General features: G+C 48.0%; 1 protein-coding gene across 1 annotated transcript; it reads left to right on the top strand.

The window, feature by feature from the left end:
• Window positions 1–3792: 3792 nt before the first annotated feature.
• VTCN1 (V-set domain containing T cell activation inhibitor 1) lies at window positions 3793–12764 on the top strand. The gene is made up of 5 exons (XM_027681276.1): window positions 3793–3857; window positions 8699–8763; window positions 9434–9781; window positions 11445–11723; window positions 12334–12764. Exons 1-5 carry the CDS (start codon window positions 3826–3828, stop codon window positions 12453–12455), a joined length of 846 nt encoding a protein of 281 aa, XP_027537077.1. The 5' UTR covers window positions 3793–3825; the 3' UTR covers window positions 12456–12764.
• The last annotated feature ends 613 nt before the right edge of the window (window positions 12765–13377 follow it).

Below are 13377 nucleotides of genomic sequence, written 5' to 3'. Positions count from 1 at the left end.
GTTTGAGTTAACCCTTAAGGGAATAAACAGTAACTCATTCTTATTCTTGCTATGTGCAGAGTCAGTGCTCCATACAGAATGTGACGTAAACCAAAATGCCTCATTTTCTGTGTCTTTCTATTTCTTTCCCCCACCCCCCATATGTGTGTTGTTTTTTCTCAGAGCTTCCATGCTGTGCTGGAGAGGGAACACATAGGGACAGCACTACCTTCTAGGCACGTTATTTCTGTCTGAAACCATCTTAGTCCTCTCAGACAGAGGAATGTGTTTTCTCTTTGTGTTAGGTATCCCTTACACACCCTGTCGCTGACATTTTCCAAGAAGCTGTTTGTGAGAATTACACCAACGACCATATAAACTCTTCAGGGAACTGCAGCTCTACATCTGACATGGGGAGAGTAGGTTTTGGACAGCATGGGGTACTAATCCTGCCAGGGTCAGGCCCTGGTATTGATTTTTTTTCTTTTTGTTAAACTTGAAAGCTCAGTCAGTCTCAGAGATTATAAAGTATTGACTGGCTATCACTGTGTATTTGGGCAAACAGGGCTGTGCATGAGGATATCTTCATGAATCATGTTCAGAAAAGACATTTAATGACCTCGGTCATTTTGAGGGGTTTAGGTGTGAGTGTCCTCCCATTGTTTGCAATGAGTCATTCCCCTCAGTCTTCATAATTCAGAATACATTGCAAATTAATACATCCTACTGATCTACTGGAGTTTGGCATTGGACACCAACAGCCCAAGATGGGCTTCCAATGCTCTGTTGGTGAATAGCCTGGGGCAGATGGTAGATTAGAAGGTGTAGTCAATCTGCTGGGGTATATTATGTTTTTTTCTGACCAGCTGATCCCTGAGATAACAAAGGTATTTTCAAGACAGACATACATGCAGTGCTGACAGAACTGCACTGGTAGATATTGATATCTTTTCCAGGACAAAAGCTCTTGTTGATAAAATTGCCTGTCTCCAAAATTTGTGGAAAAAAAAAAAGGGATGAACATAAAGAGGGGTTTTGGGAGTCAAGAGAAGGGGGATTTACTCCCTCAACAGGGAAAACAGAGTGTAGCTGGAAGTAAAATGAGCAAGAAAAAAGACTGTGGAAAACCTGAAAGGATGTGTGCAGCCTGAAAAACTCCATGTAGGGTGCCTCCAGAGTCAAGTATCATGCTGGGATATGTCTCCCTTCTCAGAGAGGCAAACCACACTGGTGACATGGCTGCCTGCACTTGTAGCTCTGTGCCACCAAGTTTGTCCCAGAAGATCTCAGGAACAGAGCAGAATCTGGCTCAGACAGGCTTCTTGACCTTCCCATAGCAGGAGGTGATTCACAAGGGTTCACTTACTGTCTAGAGTGCCACGTCAGGACAGATCCTGCCAGTGGCTCGCAGGCAGTGTAGAGAACTTCGTATGTTTCCAGACAAGGGTGGCTCACCACCTCCCTGTTTTGAGAGGTGAGGGCTTGTTCTGAGTGCTGCTGCTTCCAGCTTCCCTTCAAGGGCAGATGAGGCTGAGGACAGGTAGAGCTGATAAAGCAGTGTCAAGCTCTCCTCCTTCCAGACCACTAATGGTCCTATTTCTGGTGCTTCTCAATCACTCCTTGACATCATTGTTACAGATGTGAGATCACAAGGCTGGAAACATATTCAATGTTTTTGGGCAAATCCCAAGAACAGCTTTCATCTTTTCCAGTGCTCTGGCTGCCTTCACTACTCTTGAATGATCTGTCAAACTTGGCTGCTGGTCAGCTTGCCACAACTCCATCTTCTCCTGGATTTTCTCCTTCACCAATAGCTCCTGCAGCAACCCAGTGACACTGAAATAAGGTGTGAACTTATTCAGGGGAACCCTTCTGACAGAATTATTATTTGTGAAGAAAGAAGCAAGTTATATCATGAAGGACAGAGTAACTGCAGTCTGATCCTTGGGCCCATGCTTCCTCCAGACCACTGAACATCTTGGGCCCTGACCCATGTTCAGTCCTTCCTGCCCACACTGTTCCCTCATGCTGGCAAGAGGCAGGACTGTGCTGTGACCAACTGCAGGGACCCAGCAAAGCTGGTAACACTTTGTGTCTGCTGTTGCCTTCTCCTCAGTGAAAGCAGCTGATGTCTTTTCCCCAGGTGTTCACCAGCTTTCATAGACCACGTGGGACCAGATCTTGCTTCACATTTGGTTGGATTTTGCTAATAAATTCAAAAGTGGTAAGAGCTGGGCAGATTGTGTGATCACAGATCCTTGGTTTCTTTGGGAAATATCGTGAACACCTCTTGGGGTTTTTTTTTGCAGTGTGAGCATACCGAGAGAAGTAGGTCCAGCATGAGAGCTGCTGAGAAATTAATGTGGTGGTGCCCTGGTGAATGGGACTTGCCCTGGTCCTGCCAGGGCTGCCTGTGCCAGAGAGCAGTCATGTGCTTTTCAACATGGAAGTAACCTGATCATTGACTGTGCATGAGGTGTGCTGTGGCTGTGACCTGGGGTTAACTGGTGCTGAAAGGGGACACCTTGTCTGCACTGCAGCACAGGCAGCAGTAAATCAGGTGTCACCGCAGCCGTAAATCAGGTATCACCAAGGGCAACAGGGTATTTCTTAATGTGCACTATGGCCTAGAGCTGTTTTAGCTTCTAGTACTGTTCTGCTAAATTGTGATAAGTTTAGTAATCAGTAGAAAACTGAAAAATAAATGAGGATTTTTTTTTCAGATTATCATCACAGACCAATATTGGTTGGTCTTGACTTTAACCTCTGTTGCAAAGAAAGTATTTTGGGGTTTTTTAGTTGCTGGACTGCTCCCACTTCCTCTGGGCATCCTCAGCTTTGCATGGGAAAGCTGTTCACTCTCACTAACCATCCAGACTTGCTAGAAATAGCTACAGACTGTCAAAAATCCCCCTTTTTACCCTCTTCCTTGGAATACAGTCCAGACATAGATGGCAGGATACACGGGTTCCCTTTTGGGAAACCGAACATGGGGTGCAAGCTGCCTTCCCTTTTCTGCTCTTTCTGCCCTTCCCAACCTCTTATGCCCAAGAGCCACTTATCTTGCCCCCAGCCTTGGGTGAGACCAAGCCCAGAGGGAAAGACTTCCAGGGTCTTTCAGGGCCCGGTTTCTTTCTTTTACATGCCCCGATGTGTACCATAATGACAGACCTGAGAGCAGCAGGAGCTGGCCTCGGGAAGGATAAGTAGTTTGGCTTGAAGGAGTTCAGTGGAATTAAACGGCAGTCAGGAGAGGGGTCACTGCCAAATCTGTGTGGCTCTGACAGCACTGCTGAGCCCAGAGGAGCCTCTTAGCCCAGCACAGAGAGGCAGGGGAAGATGTGCATTGTGAATGGGGCCAGGAGGGCGACTAGGAAGGCAGGTAGAGCCTCTCTGCCCAGTGCCAAGAGCATGATTGGAGATTTTAGTGAGGAGACCTGAGCTAGTCCTGGGTATGACATGACTAGCGATGGGTAAGCTGTGGATCTACATGGGAGACTTCTGCACTCTGGGTCCAGGATTAGCTGGCTACCAAACTATGAATTGTGCTATTTTTTGTCTTAAATAAGACATGTTTCTTAAATGCATGGTGTAGGAGGTCTCCTAGTTGCCCCAGTATCTAACCAGGCCTCCCTGCTTTTGACAGCCCTGGTGGGGCAAGTCAAGATGCTCACTGCTTCCTCATTCCTGAGAGTTCACTGCTTGGGCTCACCACTCCTTAGCTGAGTTCAGTTATTTAAGCAGGAAAGCTTCGGAGAATATATCATGCAGAGGACAGGGGCTGGCTGAACAGTGTGAGACCAGTGGGCACCAGGTGTTTGGCTTCTCTTCATAGACACCGTGACCATGGCATCCCAAGGCCAGATCATTTTCTGGAGGTATGGTATTATCTGGACCTGCTTTGGGAGAGGGGACGGAGGGAATTGCATTTTTCAGACTCTTGGGATGTATCACCCTGCTGCCAGGAGCTTTCAAGATAGCAGTTCTTTGTAGCTTGACTATACTTGCACTCACTTAAATACCTGTACAGCTTCTTTTATACAATCTTCAAGTCCATGTATCTATCAGACACCCATGTGCAGGTCATCAGCTGTAGTGAGAATGTGTGTCCTAGAAACTGTGCATTTGCTAGAATTTGCTACCTCAAGATTGAATGCTGTGGTATGTCAGGGTATCAGTGGCTCAAGAGAGGCTGTGATCCTGCTGTTGTAGGTTGGGGTTGAAGAAAGCAGCCCATTCCTTCTCCTAGTCCTCAGACAGTTGCTTATGTTGCCATCACATCAGCATGCTGTGGGGAGAAAGAAGCTGTCCTCCACAAATTTCCTTGCAGTGTGGGTCAGGAGTAAGAGCTGGGAAGATGTTCAAACTGGTTTGTGCCTCTTGTTTCAATGAGCCCATTTCCTTTGGTACTGTTGACCAAATCCTGATGAACTACGGTCAGAAAAAGATGTATTGTGGTGAAGGTCATAGAAATATCTATCTCATATCCTTATCTCCTGATTAGTTGAAAATAACTCCCGCCAGATGGGTAAAGTGGCAAACTTGTTTCAGCCTCCAGTGAATGTGGACCGAGCTTGCATCCAAACCTCACTGCTTGAACAGAGGCACCAACAAGCTGCATTTTTTCATCCCAGACTGGATGGAGATGGAGGCTCCAGTGAAGTGTGTGAGACAGCCCTGATAGCATTTATTGTGTGAAAAATGTGTCAGCTATTATGAGTATCCATTGCACCTGAGCTGAATAGCAGTGGGGAGAAGGACAGTCCACATGTGAATAGAAGAGACCTCTCATGCATGAGCTTTTTCACATGAAGCATCAAGGAAGAACTAAATAGTAATGGTATGTGCACTTTTTCACTGACAATAGCGAAGTGACCAGTAGACACAATGTCACACAGTGTAAATACTCACTGGGCATCATATTCCTCATGTGTCTGGAATGCATGCAATAACCATCTGTTATTCTCAAGAGGCAGCTCAGCCGCCCTTTGTCAGGGAAATGCAATAACTGATTGGTGTGAAAAAATGCACACCTATCCCTTGCTGCTCTGAGAACCATTCTGTAGCTCTGCCACTTCCTCTGCCTGCCCCTGGCTCCTGCACACAGCCAGGCAGCAGCAGGTGCCTGTAAGGAGAAATATTCTTCAGGGACACTTGCCTCTTCAGGCTAATCTTGAAATGCAGAAATAGACCAGAGAGAGGGGTGAATTTTCCAGGAAGTTTCAGAGAAGCAGGGGGAGATTTCTAGTGATTTCAGAAAAAAACCCAAAACCAACCAAGTAAACAAAAAAAACCGCACTAAAGCAATAAAACTAAAGTGCTGAAAAAAGTTAGGTTCTGCAATCATTAGCTGCATATTTGAATGGAAACTCCACCCCTTTGGGTTATCTCTGCCATGCTATTTCTTTTCCGCAGTAAACTTTGATATAAGAAGGAAGGCAGGGGACCTTCAGTCTCTTATTCTTCCATTTTTTTTACCATCTAAGCCCATTCCTGAGGGAAAGCTTACTCCTAGCAGAGCTAGAGATCTGAAAGATTAAGACTGCCTGTCACAGCAAGGCTGTGAGCCTCTCCCTGTCCCCAGGCTGTGCTCAGCAGCATTCAGGCAGGGAATGAATGAATTTTATGTCAAATTTGATTCCAATTTGATTCCAATTTTGGCTGATCAGGAACAGGAACATGGAAAAGAGGGCAGGATACACAGAGCAGCATCCCGCAGGCTGCTGAAGCAGCACTGGGAACTGAGGGTGGTGTCAGGGATCCGACTTGGGCAGCCCCTGCCATCTGCATCAGTTTGTTTCCATGCCTTTGAAACACTGGAGGTACGAGGGGTGCTGAGGCACAGAAAATTGCTTTTTACTTGACCTGCTGGATTGGACTGTTGTGAAACACAGCTACCATCAGCATGTGGCCGGGATGCCACCTTCCTCTTGTTTGCTCTGCGCTCCAGATCTACTCATTACACACTGTGGACTCACAGGCAAATATTTTTAAGGCTCTTGTGATCCCTGGATCCAGTTTCTGCAGAGGAAACTCCAAAGGGCCTGATTTCTCCTTGTTCCTGGCAAGGGGTGTTGAAGTGGTCAGTGGCATCCATATACCCAAAATTGCCATTCCCCCTGTAACAAATGAGCAGCTTTTTCCATCAGTCCTGCTGTTGCCTTGAACCAGGGGTGGGAAGCACTTCTCTGGATGCAAAGCTAGCAAGGCTTTGCAGCTACAGGGCAGGTGGCATCAGCACAAGACAAAAGGATTAGTGTTGGCCTGGTTGTGCTGGTTTGTGTTTGTCTGTGAGTGAGCTGAGGATGGTTTTGCCCAGAAGGGTGTTAGGGCAGAGGTGGTGTTCAGGCTGGAGGGTCCTTTCAAGGACCAGAGGCAAGTGTGGTTGCATTGAAAGCATTCATGGATTGCCCAGGAGGGCATCTTGTCTGCTTGTCCCCTGACATACCCCCCACCATTTACTGATGAAATACCCTGTAACCCGCTGGCAGCATCCCTTGCAGCCATTTCTTCCCTGCCTATCCTTGAGATGGAGGATTTTAAGATACGGGGATGAAGGTGAGTCACAATTGTTGCTGACAGCACAGTGTGGCTGCTGCTTGCTTTGTGCTTCCCAGGCATGAGAGCTGAGACTGGTCATGGCAACCTTGGCTGAGTTTATAGCAACTGTCTCACTTTGGGGTCAGCTCCTAAGAGTAAAGACTGGTGGAGCTCCTCAGCATACATGAGACACTTGGTATCTTCCCCAGAATAGGAAAGCACAGGTTGTCCCATAGTGAGCCTGGTTGAGACCTCAAGTGACTCAGGGTTAAGCCCCACGGGACACGGCAAGTCTGCTGGGAGCTGCCACACTGTGGGATTCACATGAGCCAACAAACAAAGTCCCCATCCCACAGACCCCCAGGGGAGTGGCTGTTGGTGGGTGCCCAGCTGCCCAATGCCCATGGCTGGAGAATATCCACTGCTTTCTACCCCAATAGTGTCAGCGGTGACTGCAGCTCCAGGACACCAGTAGGTGGAGAACTGCTGTCCACCCTGGTCATGAGTGAAAACTGGTGAGAATGGGGAGGAAGGCAAATATGTGACACCTCCCAGCTCTGAGAGCATCTAGGCAGAGAGATCTTGGTACAGATGTGAATGTACATATGGAACTGTATGAACCCTTACGTGGATTTAGCGCATATTTGTGGTGAAATACATTCTTCTGATCCCTTCCCCTGAGTGTGTGCAGACAGGGCTTCCTCAAACAACTTTCCACTGGCTTTAGAAATGAGAATGGAAGGGAGATAGCGGGAGGCCAAGCAAGTCTTCTGCAACATCTCCCCTTCTTTCCATGCCCTCTTTCAACCCATATTCCCTTTCTCCCTCCCCTGCTGTTCCCTGCAGGAGAAGCTTGTTCACATGGTGCAGCTCCCTAGAGCTCCATATCAGCCATATGATCGTGGCATCTGAAGCAAATAAGGCTCGATTGTGCAAGTGACTGATGCAGGCACACAGTAACAGTGGGAGCAGTTTGTGCTTGTTTTGAATACTGCTGGGCTCTCCTGTGGGAGGCTGCTCCATATATTGGGAAAGAGTCTGCTTCAAGCCAGCAAATGCTGTTGAAGCAGAGCAGCTGTTTCTGTGTTGGCAGAAGGACCATGACCTCTCTCAGCCTGGTTCTGTCTGGGGACAAGATAGGAAGCAGCAGCTCAAGAGTTTCTGTGTACAATGGAGCAAAATGAGCCCTGGGCTGGCAGCCCTGGACAGTAGTGTGGAGTGGCCACTGTTGGTGCCCATGCCTCCTACAATGCTTCCTCCAGTGCCTTTCAGACTTGGGAATGGGTAAAGTGTCCTGTGAGGACCTCCTGCAGCTCTCTGGGCTTCTGCTCTGTGAGCAGTCTCTGAGACTGTTGGGAATGAGCATATGAGCTGCTTGTCCCACGATGTACCTGTGGGTTTTGTGCGGAGCTGCTTCAGGGCTTGCTCTGGTGGGGAGCTGAGGTTGCTGCCACAACCCCCCAGTCCACATGAAAATATGCCCATGACCACATGTGAGAGCTCCACTGGCTGCAGTGGGAGACTGCACCTGGCCATGCTGATCAGTCTGTCTAAGCTGGAGCTGTGCTGGATGGGTTGCTCTTGGCAAGGCTCAAACTGTGCTACACCATGATTTGCTGCCTTTCATCTCTGGCAGGGCTGCTCTGCCCATGTGGCTTGGCAAGTGGTCCTCTCCTCTTCAGTCTCTCATTTAACAGCCCATTATCCATGAGCACATGAAGCATCTCAAATCTGACCAGCTCAAAAAACTGTTCCCATTTCCAGCCCCCTCTGCCCACTCCCTGGCTTGTACCTCGTGTCTCCTGGGGTCAGTGGTCTGTCTGCTCTGCTCACCTCCCTGATTCACTCTTCCCCTGCAAGTACCAGCAGGAACTGCCTGTCTTACTTGTGCACCAGGGGATGCAGAGTGGAGCATCCTCCATTGGGACCAGCTGGCTGCTCTAAGCCAAAGCCTGGGGCTCTTCCCACCACATGGTCTCCCCGCTTTGATGCCGAGCGCTCACCTGAATGTTCATCACTATTGTGGTCCCGTGCTTCCCTGTCCACCTGGCTCCAGGTCTGTCGCTTACCTGCCTTGACGTCCTTCCTGCCGGTGGCTCTGCAGATGGGCACCACAGGCACAGGGTGTGGAAGAAGTGGGCTGTGCAGTAATGCTGTCCTTTCCTTTTTCCCCAAATAGCATGACTACAGTCATTATCATCCTGGCTGCGGTGATTGCCCTGATCATTGGTTTTGGTGTCTCAGGTATGTGACTGCTCAGATTTCTTGTTGTTACTGGTGGGGCGATGAACTTCTGCCCTGCCTCTGCATCTGTGTGTCCATCCTGTGCATGGGCTGTGGCTGTGTGTGAAAACACCACCTATGACCTTTTAACAAAGGCTAGATAAGTGTAGTGCAGCCTGTGCTTCTGGAGGTGTAGTGGTGCATTAGCTGAAATATCCTTGGGCTTGGGGCCCTAAACAAACACACACAGAAAGTCCTGCACATATTGTGCTCTTTCTCCCAGGTAGGAGGAGATGCACATTTCCCAGCTCCCTCAGAGATAACAAAGATATGTTGTTTCAGTGTTGGCCAAACTGCAGCCTCCTTGGAGTGCTGAGTGAGGATGAGTAGGGAAGGGATGCATGGGAAAGATGACCTGGCTCTGTGAAGGAGTTAATTCTCAAGATTGCAGCTTAAGGTTTGACTTGAGGAGCAATGCTGACTTTTTCTTAAATGAAAGAAAATTGCTTGGATTCCACTAGGGGGGAAAGAGCAGCCTCTGCTAGCAGCGCTGGTAGCTGCAGCTGGTGTCATTGCCATGTGTCAGTGCCTGTCCAACCTCGGGATTGGTTCCTGACAGCTGCAGGGCAGCTTGGTCTTTCTTCATACTCCCTGCCTCACCTTCTCATACCCCTTTTCTTTCTCCTTGCAGGAAAACACTCCATCAGTGTGACGGTGCTGGCATCTCCAGGGAACATCGGCCAGCGCAGTATTCTGGACTGCACTTTTGAGCCTGACATCCGGATGGGCAGCATAGTGATCCAGTGGGCCAAGGCAGGAGTAGCTGGGCTGGTTCATGAGTTCAAGGGTGGGAAGGACCACTTGCAAGATCAAGATCCGTTGTTTCAGGGCCGCACGGCACTGTTTGCGGACCAGGTGATTGGCGGCAATGCTTCCCTGGAGCTGAGGGATGTGCAGCTCTCCGATGCTGGCACCTACCAGTGCTCTGTCACCACAGCCAGAGGGAGCGGGGCAGCAGTGCTGCAGTACAGGACAGGAGGTGAGGGGTGCAAGGAAGAAAATCCTGCTGCAAAACACATGCTGTAATGTGGCCTGGTTGGACCTACCTGTGGTTATAATGATGCTGGAGGCTCTGTGAACAGCACCACTCCTCCAGCAGCCACCACCAGGCCCTGCACCCCTGAGTAGGAACAGGGTACTTTTTCTTAATTTTACAGGGGTGTTTATGGCCTTACTCAGTCTTTTGACATCCTCATTCCAGAAAAGATTATTAATTAAATGCTTTTTTCTTCTATTAATCACTTGCAGTCTACCAGCTACGTAACTAACTACAAATAGCCCCTAAAAATGGCAGTAGCTAATTGATCTTATAAAGATCCAGATTTTATACTTGTTGAAGACAACATGGTAGCTTTTCCTCTCTAGAATTAAGATATATCTCCAGCCAAGAGAAGTGCTGTGTAGTAAAAATTGTAGCCTATTTAATATATTTTTGTTTTTCTAAAGTATTCAGTTTTTAAAAATTACTATCAAAGCAACAAACTTCCCATACCATAGTTACACGAAGTATTACATATTTGGCAGAGTTTATTGTTGACCTTGTTATGAGTCAACCTCAAAGCTCACACAGATACAAATGAGTTTTCACTAATGGTGAAAATGCTTAATTCTTCTGAACCCTCTGGGCTTGGCCATCACAGTCACTGCTGGCACAAAGCAATACACTCCACTGAACTCATCAGAGTTTCACCTATTTCTGTCACCTCTGGGCCTTCCTGATGACCTTGTGGTAAGTTACACTGACTATACAATGGGGATAACATGAGCCTGCACAGGTAGGTGTTCTTAGTGTTTCTCTGACTGGCTTTTGCTGGCACCCCTGAGGTCCCAGCATACCCCTTGAACTCAGGGTTGGCACAGTACAGTGAGTCCATGACCTTCCAGGGGAGGTTTCTAAGTAACCAAGGGAGTTGTTAGAAAGGATGAAAAAAGTCTTCATGGCTCTCCAAATATTGAAGAGTCAGTCCTTCAGATGAGATCTGGGAACCACCAGGTCTTCACAGTCTTCTAGTGAGATGAATTTGGCTGCAGTAACAAGTCACCTCCCAAAGGCTCACCTCATGCTGGAGACTGATGGATGAACCACTTAAGGGTCTCCTGCAGTCTGCAGTCTTTGCACTCTCCCTCTCATCACTGTGACCAGCATTGCTGCCCCACAGCTCAAATTGGGACAGGAAAAACTCTCAGGCCTCTCAAAGTCAAAGAAAGGCAGTTTTAGGATGGGTGACTGCTTACTTGGTGAGGTGAGATGTACCAGCAGTGTGAGGGGTGTCCTCTATGTTTAATGCCAGTCACAGCAGGACCGCAGTAACCAGCAGAGCTCTTGACAGGCTGCTTTTCTGCAGGACCAGTCTCCTCCTTTGGCCCAGCAGAGCCCCTTTCCCTTATCACTCACAGGGAGCCCATCTTGGCACAGAAAGACAGTAACGAGAGTTGGTGTCACAGGAGCATCTGCCCAGTGTCATTTCAGTGTCTCCCATTTTTTACCAAAAGCATGTGTTCTGCCCTGTTGTTATGTGAAGCACCTCCCAGACAGTGAAAAAAGGGCTATCCCTGGGGCTGACCGACACAGTTGGGTACCTCATGCCCAGTTCCTACACACTTGCCTTGTACTGACTCTCTCCCTGTTTTCCCTCCCAAAGCCTTCAGCATCCCTGAGGTGCTCGTAGTGAACAGCACCAGTGGGGACATGTTGCAGTGTGAAGCACTGCGCTGGTTCCCTCGACCCACCGTGCACTGGACAGTCGACAACGGTGCCGGGGAGCACCTCCCTCACACTGCCAACACCAGCTATGAGCTGAACGCTGAAAACGTCACTCTGAAAGTGGTTTCCTTTCTCCACAACATTACTGCTAATGCCACCTACACCTGTGTGATTGAAAACAACATTGCCAAGGCTACGGGCAACATCAAAGTGACAGGTAGAGTTTAACACCATCCAAAGACCACAGGTGTGGGGAAGAAAAGAGTTTAAGCATGGATAATCCAAGCACCTCTCTCTATCTCTCTCTCTGTCCCTGGGATGAAGCAAAGGGTCTGTGTTTGGTCCTGCTATTTGTTATGTTTTTCATGGTAATGATTGCTCTCTTGGCACGGGGACAGAACTGCCAGGGAACCAGAAGAGACAAACTTCAAAAGAATATATTCCTTTGAATGTTAACCAAACCAACAAAAACCCCCAACTTTTGACACTTTCTTTCAGCTTAGATCCTACTTCTGTACCAAACCAGCAGGCCCCTTTACCTGTTATTAATGGCAATCTCTCTGACTCCAGCCCCATCCCTTTATTGAAGAGGCCACTTTATTCACAGAAAATCAAACTTTCCAAAGAGCCTGAGTATCTTCTCCTGTTCTACATGAGAAGGGTCATAGCTCTTCTACAGTGCGGGCTTCATTGCAGTGAGTCTCCAGTACAAGAGGCAGGGTCTATATCAATATTCAGAAAAATAGGAAGGAATAAATATACACACTCGTTTTTTCTTCCCTGCTGCATTCCCATTCTGGTAGCCTCTCACTATCCTTCTGCTACAGATTTCAGCATTACAAGGGGGACTAACTTGCAGCTGGTGAACTTGAATGCAGAGTCAGTGTCATCCTCCTTGCCATCCTGTCACTGGATGCTTCTGCTTCCCCTGTATCTGCTGTCGATATAATGCCTCTATGAAACAATCGGACACTCTGCTGGGCCTGGAGGTAAGTTTGGAAAGGGAAACTCATAAGCATACATGCTTGATGTATATGTAGACCCTCTTGCTGAGTTTGGTTACAGCAGCAGAGCCTGCCAGAATGGGAGGACACGTCTTTCCGCTGCCCCGTCCTTGCCTTGCTTGTACCCACTTTACTCAGACACCTCCTGTGTAGAGTGCAGTGTCTTCAGTAAACAGTACCTACTATGGATGCCCTGAACAGGGCTAGAGAGCACTGCCAGCCTGAGCAATCCCACACAGACCTGGAATAAGGAGGGCTGTAGACAGCCAAAGCACAGGACAACTGCCTTTAGTACTCATCGGCTTTGGCTTTGGGTGATAGGCTCTAGAGGTGAACTGGTGGAGAGCTAAAGAAAATCAGCTAAAAGGAACATCTCTGTCTTTCCACACAGAATAGTTATTCCAGCTATGCTGACACCAGGACACACTTCAGACTTTGCTCCCTCTTGGACTGAGAACTTCAACCGCTTCTCTCAGTTCCAGAGTATGTAGTAACACAAATGTGAAATCAGATGATTTCACTTGAATTATTATTTCTTACCCACCAACAACAGGATACTTTGCTTGGCTCCAGAAAGACAGCGAGGAATGTGATAAGGAGAACTGTATAAAGGAAGAGCTCTGATTGTAAGAACAAGATATGTTCTCTGGTCTGAAGTAACCCAGCGACCAGAACTCTGATCGTGGGCAGAAGATCAGAGACAAACAGGAAAAGGGTTTCCTGCAATACATCTGAGAACTGTTCCTTCTGAGTACTAAAAACAAGCAAATCTTAATTGCCCCCAAACAGATTTGACTGACCTGTCTCTTGGCTTGTGATTCTCTGACTGTACGAATAAAACTGAAAACAAGAGAGCCAGTTAACCTC

Source organism: Neopelma chrysocephalum, unplaced genomic scaffold (genome assembly GCF_003984885.1).
Source record: "Neopelma chrysocephalum unplaced genomic scaffold, ASM398488v2 Primary Assembly neopelma1_60, whole genome shotgun sequence".
Taxonomy (NCBI): domain Eukaryota; kingdom Metazoa; phylum Chordata; class Aves; order Passeriformes; family Pipridae; genus Neopelma; species Neopelma chrysocephalum.
The sequence above is the reverse complement of the archived record's forward strand: the minus strand, read 5'-3'. Positions and strand labels throughout refer to the sequence as shown.